This window comes from Agelaius tricolor, unplaced genomic scaffold (genome assembly GCF_023055355.1).
Source record: "Agelaius tricolor isolate 1412-34295 unplaced genomic scaffold, bAgeTri1.0.p SCAF_1, whole genome shotgun sequence".
NCBI classification, from domain to species: domain Eukaryota; kingdom Metazoa; phylum Chordata; class Aves; order Passeriformes; family Icteridae; genus Agelaius; species Agelaius tricolor.
The window spans coordinates 38,289,926-38,304,039 of NW_027269261.1; the positions used below are offsets into that span (position 1 = coordinate 38,289,926).

A 14,114-nucleotide genomic window follows, 5' to 3' on the forward strand; every position below is an offset into this window, starting at 1 on the left:
CTTACTGAATATACAATTTTTTAGGGATGGAAGCAGCAAGACTGACTTACCTTACATATGCTGTTAATTTCTACTAATGTAAACAAAACCCTGAAATGACATAAAAACTCCAATGTCCAAACAATGAGTTCTGTCTACCTGTTTAAAGGGGGAATATACAATGAACACTGGACATAATGCAATAATTGAAGGCATGGTTACTATTATGAGAACTACGCATTCTCTATATTTTTGTCGATGCACATCTTTCAGGAAAAGCAGAGTTAACACTGTTTGACAATACCCAATGACACTGTACACCTGTCAAGATGACGTGTGTCTCTTTCTTTTCAGTTTAGGAAGCATTGTTCATTGCCATTAACCTAACATTGAAAGTATCTTCAAATACTGGGCAGCATGTGTGGAAATGCATTTGAATTTTTTACAGATTTCAAGCAATAGCTAGACTTTACACCTAGTCCTATGAAATATGACTGTTTTCAGCGAGCTACGTGAAGAATGCAGCGATTTTTATCCAGCTTTGTTACAAAAGCTCTGCCAAGCTACCGCGAACTGCCTCAAAGCTTCCTGACAGCCTCCTAAGTGAACACCAAGTAAGAGCACCGAGTAGCAGCGTGGGGAAGGAGGAATACGTACAAGCAACCGCGTCGCGCTGCTTTGCCTCTGCGGCTGCAGTGGATGGAGCACGTTAGTTTTGGTTCTGGCTGCCGGACACCGCTGCTCCCGTCACGTCTCCCATCCAAACCCGTCAAACAAGCCACGGCTGATGCCAAAACGCGGCGCTGCCCTACAAGCAACAAGGGCGAGGCGCAGCCCTGCCGGGGAGGCTCGGGCGGCAAAGAGCTCGCTCGGCGGGCCGGGATGCGGCCCGGGCTGCCGGCTGGGGCAGGCGCTGCGCGCTCGGGGGAACGGGCCGGCCGTGCCCGCCCGGGGCAGCGCCAGCAAGGACGGACCCCGGCCCCCTCCGCGCCCCGCCCGCGGCCACCCGACGCTCCCGTGCCCCCGCAGTCGCGGAGAGCGGCTCCGGGCAGCCCCGCTTCTCCCTCCTCGTCCCCCCGCGGAGCCGGTCGGCGCCTGGCCGCCGGGGCACTCCGGCGGCTTCCCCGCGGTTCCGCGCTCCCCGCCGGGCCCCGGGACCGACCGGGAATCGCTCCTCGCGCCGTCCGCGCCGCCCACCGCCCGTGCGCGCAAGCGCGGCCGCAGCCCCCGCGCACACCTGCCCCCCTCCCCGCTGCCCCCGCCACGCGACACCGGGGCCGCGCGGAGCGGCGGGAGCGCGCGCGCCCCGGCGCGGCTCTCCCCGCCCCCGGGGGGAGAGCGCACGTGACGCGTCCCCGCCCCGGAGGTGCCGCGACGCGATTTTGTTTGGGAGAGTTCCGTGCGCGCGCGCGCGTGTTTCCGCGCGGCGGGCCGGGCGGGAGCCGCACGGGAAGCCGGCTCTCCTCCCGCCGCCGCCCCGGAGCCCCGGAGCGGAAGGGAGGGAAGGAGGGAGGGACAGCTGTGGCTCCGCCAAGCGGCGCTGCCGCCGCCGCCGGGCAGCGGCCGCCCCGCCCCTGGTCCCACCCCCGGCGTGTCCCACCCCCGCGGGCCCTGCCCCCTCCCCTCCTGCCGCCGCCGCCGCTGCTGCCAGCGCAGCCTGAACTGAAGCGAACTCCGGAGCGAACTGAGGAGAAGTGAGGAGGCGGCGGCGGGGCTGAGACTCAGCAGCCACAGGCGGCGGCGGCAGCAGCAGCAGTAGAAGCAGCAGCAGCAGCAGCAGCGGCGGCGGGAGGGCGGGCGGGCGGGAGGCGGAGAGGAGGAGGAGGACACACGCCAGGCGCAGCGCGGCGGCAACAACAGCAGCAGCGGCGGCAACAGCGGGGAGACACCGGCGGCGGCTCCTCGGAAGCGGCAGCCGCGCCAGCAGCGCCCGCCCGCCCCGCGCGTCCCCTCCCTCACTCCCTCCCCCGCCGCGGAGACAGGGGGCAGCGCCGGGAGGAGAACCGGGCTCAGCGTGTGTGTGCGCGCGGGAGGAGGAGGAGGAGAAGGAGGGGGGGACACACCGAGGACTGCGCCGGCCGAGGGCGCACGGAGCAGGGAAGCGGCGGCGGCGGCACCGAGAGGCGGCGGCGGGTCCTTGTGCCCGGAGAGGAGGGCGCAGCCCGCACGGGGGTTTCTACCGAGTTTCCTCTTTTTTTTTTTTCTTTTTTTTTTTCTTTTTTCTTGGTCCCTGGGACTCAGCGGCGGGTCTGCGTTTGTCTCCGGATTTGAATCCTCCTCCTTCTCCTCCTTCCTCGGGGAAGCTCCCCTCCCCGCCCCCTCCCCTCCCCCACCGCCTCCCTGCCCGCCCGGATCCAGCCGGGCGCCCCGTGCCGCGGTCGCGTTGCTCGGCAGAGCTGCTGCGGGCGCTCGCCGTCTCTGCGCGGGCTTGGAATATGGTTGGGGAAATGGAAACCAAGGAGAAGCCCAAGCCGAGCCCCGATTACCTGATGCAGCTGATGAACGACAAGAAGCTGATGAGCAGCCTCCCCAACTTCTGCGGGATCTTCAACCACCTCGAGAGGCTGCTGGACGAAGGTAAAAGCGCTCGCCCGGCCGCCCCCTCCCCCGCCCCGCCGCCCTGCCCTGCCTCCCCCGGCCCGGGGATCCCGCTCGGTCCCCCGCCCCGGCCCGGCCGGGCGGCGGGGGCGGCCCGGGGCCTGTTCCGCTCTCCCCGCTGCTCCCCGCACGCTCCCGGCCCCGGCTGGGGAGCCGAAAACAAAGGGGAAGTGCGGGCTCTCCCCGCCCTGGCCGCCGCCGCCGCGCGGTGCCGGGGGACTCGGGGAGCGAGTGGGAGGGGAGAGGCAGCCCCGGCCACGCGGGTCCCCGATCCCCCCGGTGGGTTTTCCCCCTTATTTTTCCTTTTTTTTTTCTTTTTACCCTTTTCCGCACTATCTCCTTAAACCGGGGGAAGGGTAACTACAGCACGGAGGGGAGGGAGCGAGGAGAGGAGCTCAGGAATGCGCTCTGGGGGAAGGCAGGGAGGAGGGGAAAGGCTGGCTGGCGGCTGGCGCTCCCCTCCCTCCATCCCTCCCTCCCGCGGCGGCGGGGGACGCTGGGGTCCTGCCGGCGCCCTCGGAGCGCTCCGCCGCCCGGCCCCAGGGCCCCCGCCGGGGGGGGCGGGGGGTGTTTGGTTTCGAGATTTGGCTGTTCTGGAAGCTGCTTGGACTTGAATGACTAAGGCGGAGGGGGGCTGAGCTCTTTCTTCTTTTCCAGATCTACCCCACCCCGAACTGGCCGCAAACTAATTATGATTTTCCTATATCGCAAGGGAAGCGAGCAAATTCTTGTTTCAGCTATCCTTACCTTTTAAAGAAACTGAACTTGAAAGACTCCTACGTGTAACTTTAGTGAAGGGGGAGAAACAAAAAGGATTACGAAATTGCCTGGTCTGCTCCTGCCAAACGTCCACCCCAGCCTCGCACCCTCTCCTGGCACGGGGCGAGGCCCCCCCTATGCCCCCAATTTTTTCCCTAATAACTTTGTTTAGGCTTAAGATTTCACAAATAAACAATCACGGTTTAGAAATTAACAAGGAAAGTACGAGCTGGGAACTTCCTGTGTCCCATACTTTTTCCCACTACAGTAACAGACCCCACTGTGTATCAAAAATTAGGTGAAACGCTTGTTCTTAGTATGTGAAATTCGCCTTGTACTCGGGTTTACAGGTTTGTTTTTCTTGTCGAAGGCATTTTTTTTCTATGTCTTTAAACCTAGGCTTTCTGGAGACTTAGACCTGTTTGTTTAATCGTATTTGATAGCTTTGTAGAATACGATATGACCATAAATAACTTATACAGTTTCAACTTGTTGGGTTTCTTAGTATGAAGTACTGATTTTCGGGATTTTGAGTTAGGGTTCTTGTTTGCGGATGTATTCCTCTTTGCTAAAAGAAGTTTGGGAAGTTGTTGACCTCGGAAGATGAAAGAACTGGTTATATTTGGTAGAACAGCTCCCCGCCCTCTGCCAAGACTGTAAAATTGAGATAGCGACTGTAGTACGACACAAAAATAGCATGTCGAGAAAATGCTACCTTCTGAAATAAGTGATAGAGGAATTTAAAGAAACCCAAACAAATGGTGAAGAACACGGATTGTGGGAAGCATTATAATGGGAGTCTATTTTTATTTGCAAGATACTTGGAGGAGTTTGAATTTATATTGGAGCAAATGTGGACGTGAAGAGCAAAACTATTTTAGAACTTACGTTCTTGGTCACCACAGTGAGCAGCCTCTTCGGAATAGTTAGATTTACAATAAACATCAAGAAGAAACTTGACCGAGAAGACTCCTTTATAGCACAAATGAGCCTTCCAGAGGTTTGATAACGGATTTTTAAATTCTTGAATCTCTTCGAGTTTATGTAGTTGGCCAGAGGAGGCCTGAAGCTGGTTTTTTATTTTCAGAGAACAAAAGGAAGAAAAACATTTCCCCACGCAAAAAGGACACTGAAAAAGGAATTCCCAAAATACTTGTGTCTTGTCATATATTTTGAAATACTGAAAACTCTGGAAGTCTGTTTGCAAAGTATTGGAGTTCCAAAACGAGGGCTCTCGTGACTCTTGCTGACAAAAGTTTAAGGACTGTGTTGGAACTATTCTTCACTCTCTTCTTCAAAAGAAAAGCAAATAAAATATAATCGGTGTTCCTAAATGGTCTCTGGAAGAAGCCTGCTATCCCTTTAAGCTTTTCTGCTTTTCCTGTTTACGTTGGCAAATGGGTGGAAGTATTGTGGAGGCAGAAAACTTTTTGGAATGTTGAAAAAAAAGTTTCATGCAAATCTAGTGAATTGCTTCAAGACTTCAGAATTTGAACACTAAGGGGCGCCAGTTATTTTTTTTTCTGAGGCGTGAGTCCGCGAGCACCACTATTGACTCGGGCAGTTAAATGATCAAGTCTGGTAGAAGACGCCAGAGAATGACAAAATACTGGTGGATTTGTGCAGGTATCTGTGTTTGCATGGACCTCCACGTATTGTGTGCTTACAGGCGGTATTACATCGGTGGAATAGGCAGTAGCAGTGAACAGTTGAGGAGTTGGAACAACTGTTTCCCTGTAAAACACCTCTCCTGGTTACTAGTGGGGGCTGTGTTAAATATCTTGAACTGTATGCTCCACTGACATCCTCCAGCAGAAGGGTTCAGTAATAGCGAACTACAGGTTTGCTGGAAAAGTCTGCAGGACTTAATGTGCTCACTGAAAAGTGTATTATTTCAAGGTTTTGTCAGTTGTTTCCTGGCACCCTTGAGAATACCAAGTATTTGGGGCAAGTGCGTGTATATATAGGTATATATAATCTAAAAATAAAGCTACAGGGTTCACATTCCCTCTTTGCCCCCTCCACCCTGTCATTTGATTTGCTTCCTCTAGTTTGTTGTTGTGTGTTTAGGTAGGTGTTTATTTTTGGTTTTCTTTTAGTTATAATACAACCATTTTCCTGAAGGTTTTGTTTATGCTTGAGAAGAATAATATTATGATCAGCCATTGTCTTTTATTTTGTGTGCTGATCAAAATGAAGAAATAAAGTCACAACCCTAAGAATTCAAACAAATAAAAGGTGGGATTGCCTTCCCTACTGGAATGCTAGGGTAGTTTTTTTTATTATTACTTATTTATTGTTACATGCCAGTATTTAAAAACAGAACTCAAATGGGCTTCTGCTGTGGTTACTTCTTGTAGGTGTAGGCAGCAAGATATAGAGAGAGACCTGTGGGTTTAGGTGAGCAGTATGTCTAATCTGTTTCAGTTACAGAATGTACATCTGCTTTTTTGGGGTCCATTTCTATGCTGTGTGTATTATCCAAAGCATGTTTTCCTTTCTGAACTCTATCCTACTTTTTGATCTCAGAAATTTTTAGTGCTTAATTTTATAGATTATCTCTGTCTTGCAGCATTTTGTTTTTGAAGATTAGCTTAAATGTAAGAAGTGTATTGAGGAAACCTTTTTTTTTTAAGAACTACTCTCATAAAATGTGGAAGTTACAGTTCTGTTTAGGTTACAGTTATTTTTCCATATGTGTGCTTTTAACTTGTTATGTGTAAATAAGTCTTCTGTGGATTAACAAGGATGTTTAAAGAGCACATCATAATAACTAGGAAGCTGAATTGTTTTTATCAGACTGGTGCAAACCTGTGGGAAGAGAGGGCTTTTCCTGAATGTGGAATAGGCTGTATTTCCTGTAATTGTTTGCACCATCAAATGTGACCTGATTTTTTTTTTTTTTTTTTTTTTTTTGCTTAAGCTTTTGAGACACTAACTTTTATGATGTTAACCTGGATTTTTTTTTTCTGACAACTTATATATTTTAATGCTCCCCTTTGTGGACAGTGAAGAGACCTGTACCTGTTTTCTTGCACTGTTTTTAAAAACTGAATTGGACATTTCAAACTCCTCAGTAGCATGTTGACAGATTGAAGTTAATGAGGTACTTCAGTTGTATTCTTTCATCAGACTATGAATAAGTGTGCCTGAACTATTAAGTGGCATCTGAGGAGTCTAATTTGTAAATTTACATTTTGTTTTCTTGAACCTGTAAGTGCACACTCTTGCACCTGATCGGAATGTACACAGATGAGACCTGTGGTCTGAACTGTTTTCAAAAAGAGATTGAAGAGGACCTTATCAAGAATTAATTTTTCCTTGGTTATCTATCCCTGAAAAACTTACGTCTTTCCTTCAAAACTGTGTTGAAGGTGACTTAAAAGCCTGTCTACCTTTAAATGTAAATTTAACCATGCATCTGGCTGTTGGAGATAAATCTAATTTTGTATCAAATAGGCTGCCTCTTTCTGTCTACAAAGCTGGTGTAAAAACATCCAAGTAGGCAATATGAGGATAAATTTTTGGTGAATGTTGCTCTCTCTGTTTAGTTTTCTCACTGTGAAAAGTGCACGTGAACTTGGGGAGCTTAGTGCCCAAGAGTGCAGTTTTTGCGTCAGTCTGGTTGTGTTAAGCAAAATGTCTGTGTGAAGCAGAGCTGAAGAACTATGTTCTGGTGTTGTAAATGAGTTCTCCCTGGAAAGTTATCTAGTTACTTTTGTACATGACCTTATTGTTTGTGATTATGTAAATGTAGCCTGTGCTTAGCTAGGGTTTTGCTGACTTGTCAGATTTGATGGAGGGGCACTGGCCATATTAGCATGTCCGTTTTTTCACTTGTATCAGATCTTGCCATTAATTCATTAAAAATGTGCTTCTTAATGCACATTTTGGGATATAGGACTTACAGAAGGTGTTTGCCCAGAAAGTCTCAGACTAGTTTTTAAACTTGGTGTATTAATGTTAAAATTGGCAAAGCAGCGTGCCACAAGAGCATGGAATATTGTTTGTGTGCTGGTTATTGTTAGTACTCTTTTGAATTTGGTTCTTTAATTATCTCTTAAAACTTAATGGTCTGAGGTGTTTTTCTGATTTATGAATGTTGTAATGCTTCTAGAACTTGTAGTCAGAAACCTTGTAAGAGCTATTTTGAGGTGTGGGTGTTTGGTTATTTTTTGGCGGGAGGGACGGAGTGGCTTTAATACCTTGGCACAGTCTCTTATAATGCCAAACCAAAAGCTCCATTGTACTTAAGAAACAGTGTGGCAGTTTTTTTGGCTTCTGGAAAAATATTTAAAATGGTGACAGTTTAGTTCTTTTTAAATTACGTTATTTTTGGAGCTGTATCTGCAGCATTTATAGGATTGCAGTCACCTGGCAAGTAACTAAGAAAAAGGGTATTTTTTTAACTGATACAAGTTTTAAGTTAGTAAAACAGTTATTTTAAGTTCGTATTTTGAAAGTGGTTTGTTCCCTGTTGCTTACCAATAATTAATTGTTAAAATATCTGTCTTCAGATTTTTATTTTTTTTTTAAATAAGAGTCATCACATTAGACTTAGTTCTGTTCAGGAGCAGCTGACTTGTTGAACTGGGAGAGGCCTGTTTGAATTTAATGTTTTTGTTTAGTGAAACTTGTTCATTAAGATTGCAATTGAGTCGCATTTTCCTCCTCTGAAACTGAATGCAGTCATTTCTAAAATACCTGGTGTCGTATAAAAATCCCTTGCTGTGCTTAGAAACAACTGACCAAGTGCAGATTAGATTAGGGAGTGGCATGCGGTGCTTTTGTGATGCACAAGGGGAAGAACTGGAGATGTGTTGGTTAATATTATAGTAAAATGGGAAAAAAAAAACCTAAAACAACCACCCCCAACTGAGAAAAACTCTATAGATTTTAGCAATGTCCTGATTATGAAAATGAAGTTTACATGCATCAACAGATAGAAAGAAGTTGCTGATGTTTGATGAGTGCTCTGGGTGTGAAGGGAAGGCTAGACATGAAATGGATGGTCACTTTTGTGGGTTAGTGATGTTTTTGACCAGGTTGTCTGTTTCAGTCATTCTTAGATTAAAACTTTTTTCCTCTGTACAATGCCAGGTCAGGAATGGGATGCTTACAATGATTTGAATTGTGTAGACTTTGTTTGAAGAGCAAGTACATTTGAATTGTCTTTAATTACTGTCTGTAACCATCAAGTGTTCTCCTTTTTTGAGAATGCACCCTGATGCAGGTATCCTATTAATTAGATGTATTATTAGATGCTGGTATATTTCTGTGGCTGACAGGATAGACCTGTGTTAACGTTAATTACCAGACTGTCCTGACAGCTCAGGCTGATTGAAGTACAGCAGGAGTCTGCTATGGAAACTGATGGTTTGTATTTGACTGCTTATATGGAATGTTGGGAGGTGGGAGAGGGGGGAGATGGGGGAAATGCCTTGCCAGGAAAGCTGTTAACTAATGAAATGCCCTCATTCACTGACCCTTGTCTTTATTGAAACATAACTCACAACTTCTCATTCTGGCCGTGTGAATTTTTCTGTATTGATTTTAGTCAGAATGCAGAGTCCGAAAATCTTCTGTGGATTTTAACATTTCATTGAAATTTAATAACCCAGTGCTAAGAAAACTGGTAGGAACAGTAAAATTGCTGGTGTTTTTAATCTCACTATGCAGTTGGTTAGGTCAGTAGAAGTACCACACAAGTTACATCTGTGTCTTGCTTGCAGGAGGATCTGTGTCTGTGAGGGACATGGAAAAATCCTGAAATAGGTAATAGGTGTAATGTGTATAGTCTGAATTATATACCTTTGCTTTGCTAAGAAAAAGAGTGGGGTTGCTGAAAGGTAGGCAACATTACATTTTTACTTTTGACTTTAGAAAATATCCTGTATAACCCTGTACAATGCAATTAAAGTAACGTCCAGGTTTTTGTTTCTTTTGGTTGTTTTTCTTGGAAGGGTTTAATAGAAGTGGAGTTAGCTTTTTAATAGCAGAGCTTAAATTTTTTGAGATGATTTATGCATGAATGAACAAAACAGCTGTGACAACACCAAAGAGAAATAATATCTGTCTTCGTTAGCAGAACTGCCCTTCCACTTTGTTAGTCTCGCTTCCATTAGAAAGTGTCTTTTGCAGACTAGCTGCATATCTGAGAACAGCAAGACAATGCAAGTTAGAGTGGAGCTGTGGTACTTAAACCTCTGTTGTCTGAGTTCGGCACTAGAAGATGCAGCTTTTTTGATCTTTGCAGTTACTTTAACAGTGTTAGTGGTTGGAATGAGTGTGGTAATGCTAAAAGGGTTTTTTATTTATTTTATTCTCGTGGTTTGAAATAGTGAGTAGAAATTGAAAATACATTTTCAGTTACTTTTCATGTAAGAATTGATTTATTTTTTTTATACTTGGTGTGAAATAGTAAATTTTGCTTTTCAGTTCAGTGCAAAAAATCGTTCTCTTGAAGGGAAATGGATGGCAGTAGGTAGCTATTGATGTTTTAATGTTTTTGGTGGTGCATAGCTGAGTAGCACCCTGGAAGTAAATTTTTTTAATTGCTTTTAAAAATATTTTTAACTGTTTTTCTGCTGCACTTGAATACTTCTACTTTACTCCTTTCTGTAGTTGGAGGGATTTTGTGTTTCCAGCACAGGCCGTATTAGATCAAGGTTTTGATACTGTGTACTGTAATTGCAGTGCTCCAGTAAGTGCCCATGCGGGAAAGTCCTCAGGATACCCTTTTTTAGAAGGGATAAGCCATGAAACAATTTGTGTGATAACTCACTGAAATCTGAGGGTGTTCGCAGTTGGAACAGTTAACACTTCAGTGATGTATAACCTTACAAATGTTGATGTTTCTTTAAGACTTGATTTCCAAAGTAAAAGCATCCCGGCATGACAAACAATTAAAATCTTGTTACTTTGCTGGGAAGTTACTTCTAGGTAATCGAGGGAGTAATGCATCAGAGTGGCTGCTGATGTCAGAGCAGAGGCAGGGGAAGATAATGCAGTATTTTATACTCTTATCTGGTAGATCACTTTCTGACTTTAAAGGTCAGCTGATATTCTGTACCAGTCAGGGGTTTTTTGAGTTTGTTTTTGTGTGGTGCTGGCTTTCTTTTCAGATGGATCAGAGCTGTGATCTCGCTCCCTGTGTGATCTCAGAGCAGCTGTGCTGGCACGGTGGCTGAGGTGGCTCGATACTGAAGATGTAGAGCAGCGCCTTGGGGAGAGAAATGCATTTGCTTAAACATTTACTTAAAAGTCTGAAGCTCCTAATTGATGTCAACTGATTGTGCATCTAGTCCATTCAGAATTTTAAGGATGTGCTTATTTGCAGACTAGCTGACACTAGATGGAAGTCAGACTTTGCTGAATTCTTTAAACCCTTTAGCTGTTGAAATAATGAACCTTTGTGGGTTTTTTCCTAATTCCGATTAAAGAACTGATTTAGAAATCTCTGTAGCCATTAGTTGATCAAAATGTCCTTTCCTAGGTACAGTATATTTTTTTAATCAATATGTAGGAGATTGCAGGTGCCTGAAATTTAAAAAAATACACGACAGATCTGCTAGCACAAGTATTAATACAACCCTAATGTTCTGGTTCATAAGCTTAAATGGCAGCTAAACTAAAATATTCAGCTCATGTTGCATAATGCTTCCATTTATTTATCAGACGTTGAAGCAGTAGCAAATCAGTTAATATTCTTCTCAATGCAGCTTAATCTAATAACCTGCAAATAATTATATTAAAAGTTGATGCACAATTTTCAAATTTTAGATGCAGAGCAGGCCAAATCCCCTTCTCTTTGCTGTGAATATCTTAGGTTTCTCTGCAGGAACAGGGAGGAGGAGGAGAACACAAGAAAAAAATTCTCTGACCTGCTGCTGTTTGCTTTTGAGCAGTGTTGCTGATCGTACTGCTTTTAGTTAGTTTCAGTTTGTCTAATTTTGAAGGAGCACCCCTTCAGCATAAAGCAACATGGACAATTTCTCAGAAAATTGTCGCAGTCGTCAACCCCCGCCCAAACTTACAAAATAACTTTGCCTAAATACTACATGTACAATCTGTTGTCAGGCGTGTTCCCGTAACAGTTGGTTTGTGTGTTAAAGTTGAAGGTTAAAATGCTGTAATAGGCCCAGCTGTCTTGTTTAAAGTGTGATGTTTTTGCTGTGAAGATTGGCTGTGCAGTGAGAATGTGGTGTGTGTTAGACATTGGTAGAGACAAGTTGTTGATAGTTCTTTAATTGCTTAAGTATCTTATCATCTATAAAGATAAGTGTAGTCAGAGAGGCTCATATGCAGTCAGTTTACGAGGGAATTACAGCTGCTTTAAATCACTTGAGGCTTTTATGGAAATCTGATACTGCCTCTGAATCAACCTGAAGCAAAACTTGTTATGCACGTTCTTTTGGTCCCACTTTTCATGTAGTTATGTTAACTTTGGGCTCAAATAGACTTGAGCAAATCTGAGCACAGATGATGTGGTAGGGGATCAGAAATGAATTCTAATGGAGAGTCTATCGGGAAGATTGATTATATGTGTATTAAAACATCTTCAGAGGAAGAATGATACTTTAATGTCTCAGGTATAAAATCAGTGACTGTAATTGTGTTTAGAAGGGAATAATATTTGGCTGTTCTAATAACATGTTTACAAAAATTAGAGTCATATTTTGAAATTTTTTGCAGTGATTTTGTGTTCATTCTGTGGATAAATTTTGTTTTTCGACAAGACTAGCATAATCCTTTATTTAAAAAGAAAAAAACAGAACCTCAAGATCAGATCCACCTCAGAAGGGAGAAAAAGTATAAAACTTGCTTTCTTGAGTGAAGCTTATTAAAGTTACCAAGGTCCAAAATTTTTTTGAGACCTGTGGCATTTAAGATGTATACTGACCTTTTGAGGGGGAGGAGGGGTAAAACTTCTCTATATCATCTTAATTATAGGGTTAATTGAGGTTAAATTCTGTATGGATCAAAGTATTCCCGACTTCCAATAATTGAGGTGTAGCTTCCAGGGAAGAAAAGGGCTGTGTGGAAGCTTTGTCTCTGGGTGATGGGGTACATAAACTTAGTGCCTATTGATTTAGTAACTGTATGTTATTCATAACTATTCATGAGGAATCATGTTGGTTCCAAATGGGAGGTTTAATGCACACTGGGGGCACTTGGTAGTGCTGAGTTTTAATACTGTTAAGTGTCTTCAGCAAGGTATTCTTGCGTCAGCCTGGGATTAACATAGGATGAATAACAGAGCCATTCATCAGCCAGGCAGCTCTGAAGAGTGTCAGCAAGAAAGCTGACGGTGATGGATCGGAGAGGGATGGATGCTGCAGTAGATGGCTGCCCCAGCCAGCGCTGGGGTGGTGGGTGATGGCAGGTGTGTTTAGGTGTACGCTGAGTAATTAAGTGAGGAGGGACTGCACGCTTGCGCTCGGCTGAGCAGACAAGGAACACGTCCCTTCTCCAGTCCAAAAGGGTTACTAAATTCAACGGCTTAAAATGACGGGTGGACAACTGGTTATTCATTCATTGAAAAAAATTTGCGTCAGTCTTTAGTATCGATAAATGTGAGCGATGTTTTGAAGACAGACTTGTGGACTTCTCTTGATCTTTGCAGTCTCAGCAACCTTCTTTGGCTTCAAATATTTGCATAAATTAACTTTGAGGCAGGATTTAGTTTATTCTGAACTTAATTTTCCTTTAAGTTCTGTGTTAACCTTTCTTAGATCTCACAGTTTTCAGTTGCTTTGTTGCTTCAATTACTGATTACTTTCACTTTAAGTTTTAAATTTTTTTCCCCTCGAGGATAAAGAAAATAGTTGGGAATTTGAGGGGGGATTTTCTTCTATCAACCTAATAGCATAACTAAGTGGTTTTTGTCACATGCACAGGTCTTTCTAATCCCATTTAGTATGGTTTGTACTGGAATTGTTCTTGGCTGCTTTTTGCTATATCAAACTGTTGAACACTTGATACATGGAGAACAGTTCAAAGTAATAATCACGTCTTGTACTTTGTTGGGGCTCTTCACATGGATTTTTTCCTGCCTGCTGACTGGCTTTAGGTTACTAAACCTTTATGTACCGGCTTTCTGAGCCCTGAGCAGAATTCAGTACTGAAATCTGTATCAAACATTTCAGTATGTTGTATAGCAGTCCTAACTAGTGTAGTGAATTGGTATATTATAGCATAAATTACTGCACAGATTAAACTACATTTCTAGTACGTTTTTCTGGATTGAGCATCTGGGCTGCTGAAAGTTTTCAGCAGCTGTTAATAACTAAAATATGTTTGTAAATAATCTGAAGTATATTGCGATATCTTCTTCCAACTTTCATTGTATGCTCTTAGTCTTAAATTTCAGATAAAATACAGGATACTAATAAAGCACTAACATTTAAGGAGCTTTTTTCTTAGTCTAGTCATGGGTGAGTAGTTTCTCATAGGATGTAATATAGTTGAAATACAACTTAAGCTGCTGTAAACTTTTATCTTTTCCCACACCTTCCCCTGCCATGGAAAGTTGGGGCTTTTTATTCCCTCCATGGAAAGTGAAGGAATAAATATTGCTAGGAATGAAATCTGGATAATTTCCAGGCTGTTGACCTAATTAATGAAACTTAATGCTACAAATGTGGGTGCAATGGTATGCACCTATTAGTATTGGTATAATGAAAAAGTTAATAGAAGGGACAGAGTATGTTTTAAAAACACATTACTGTATAAGTAACTGCAAAAATTTTATTATATGCTGATTTTGAAACTGCTAA

The 14,114-nt window shown here is 44.1% G+C and overlaps 1 protein-coding gene across 10 annotated transcripts in view; it reads left to right on the plus strand.

Moving 5' to 3' along the window:
- The first annotated feature begins 1,712 nt into the window (after positions 1-1,712).
- Positions 1,713-14,114, plus strand: part of QKI (QKI, KH domain containing RNA binding) — a 155,846-nt gene continuing 143,444 nt past the window's right edge. For 3 of the 10 annotated variants that reach the window (XM_071430513.1, XM_071430524.1, XM_071430545.1), the window contains exon 1: positions 1,714-2,556. In XM_071430513.1, coding sequence (XP_071286614.1) covers positions 2,415-2,556 — 142 coding nt within the window. In that variant the 5' untranslated portion in view covers positions 1,714-2,414. Of the gene's footprint in view, positions 2,557-4,281; positions 4,963-14,114 lie in introns of those variants that run through there. The other 7 variants (XM_071430503.1, XM_071430571.1, XM_071430493.1 and 4 more) reach the window with 4 other exon arrangements.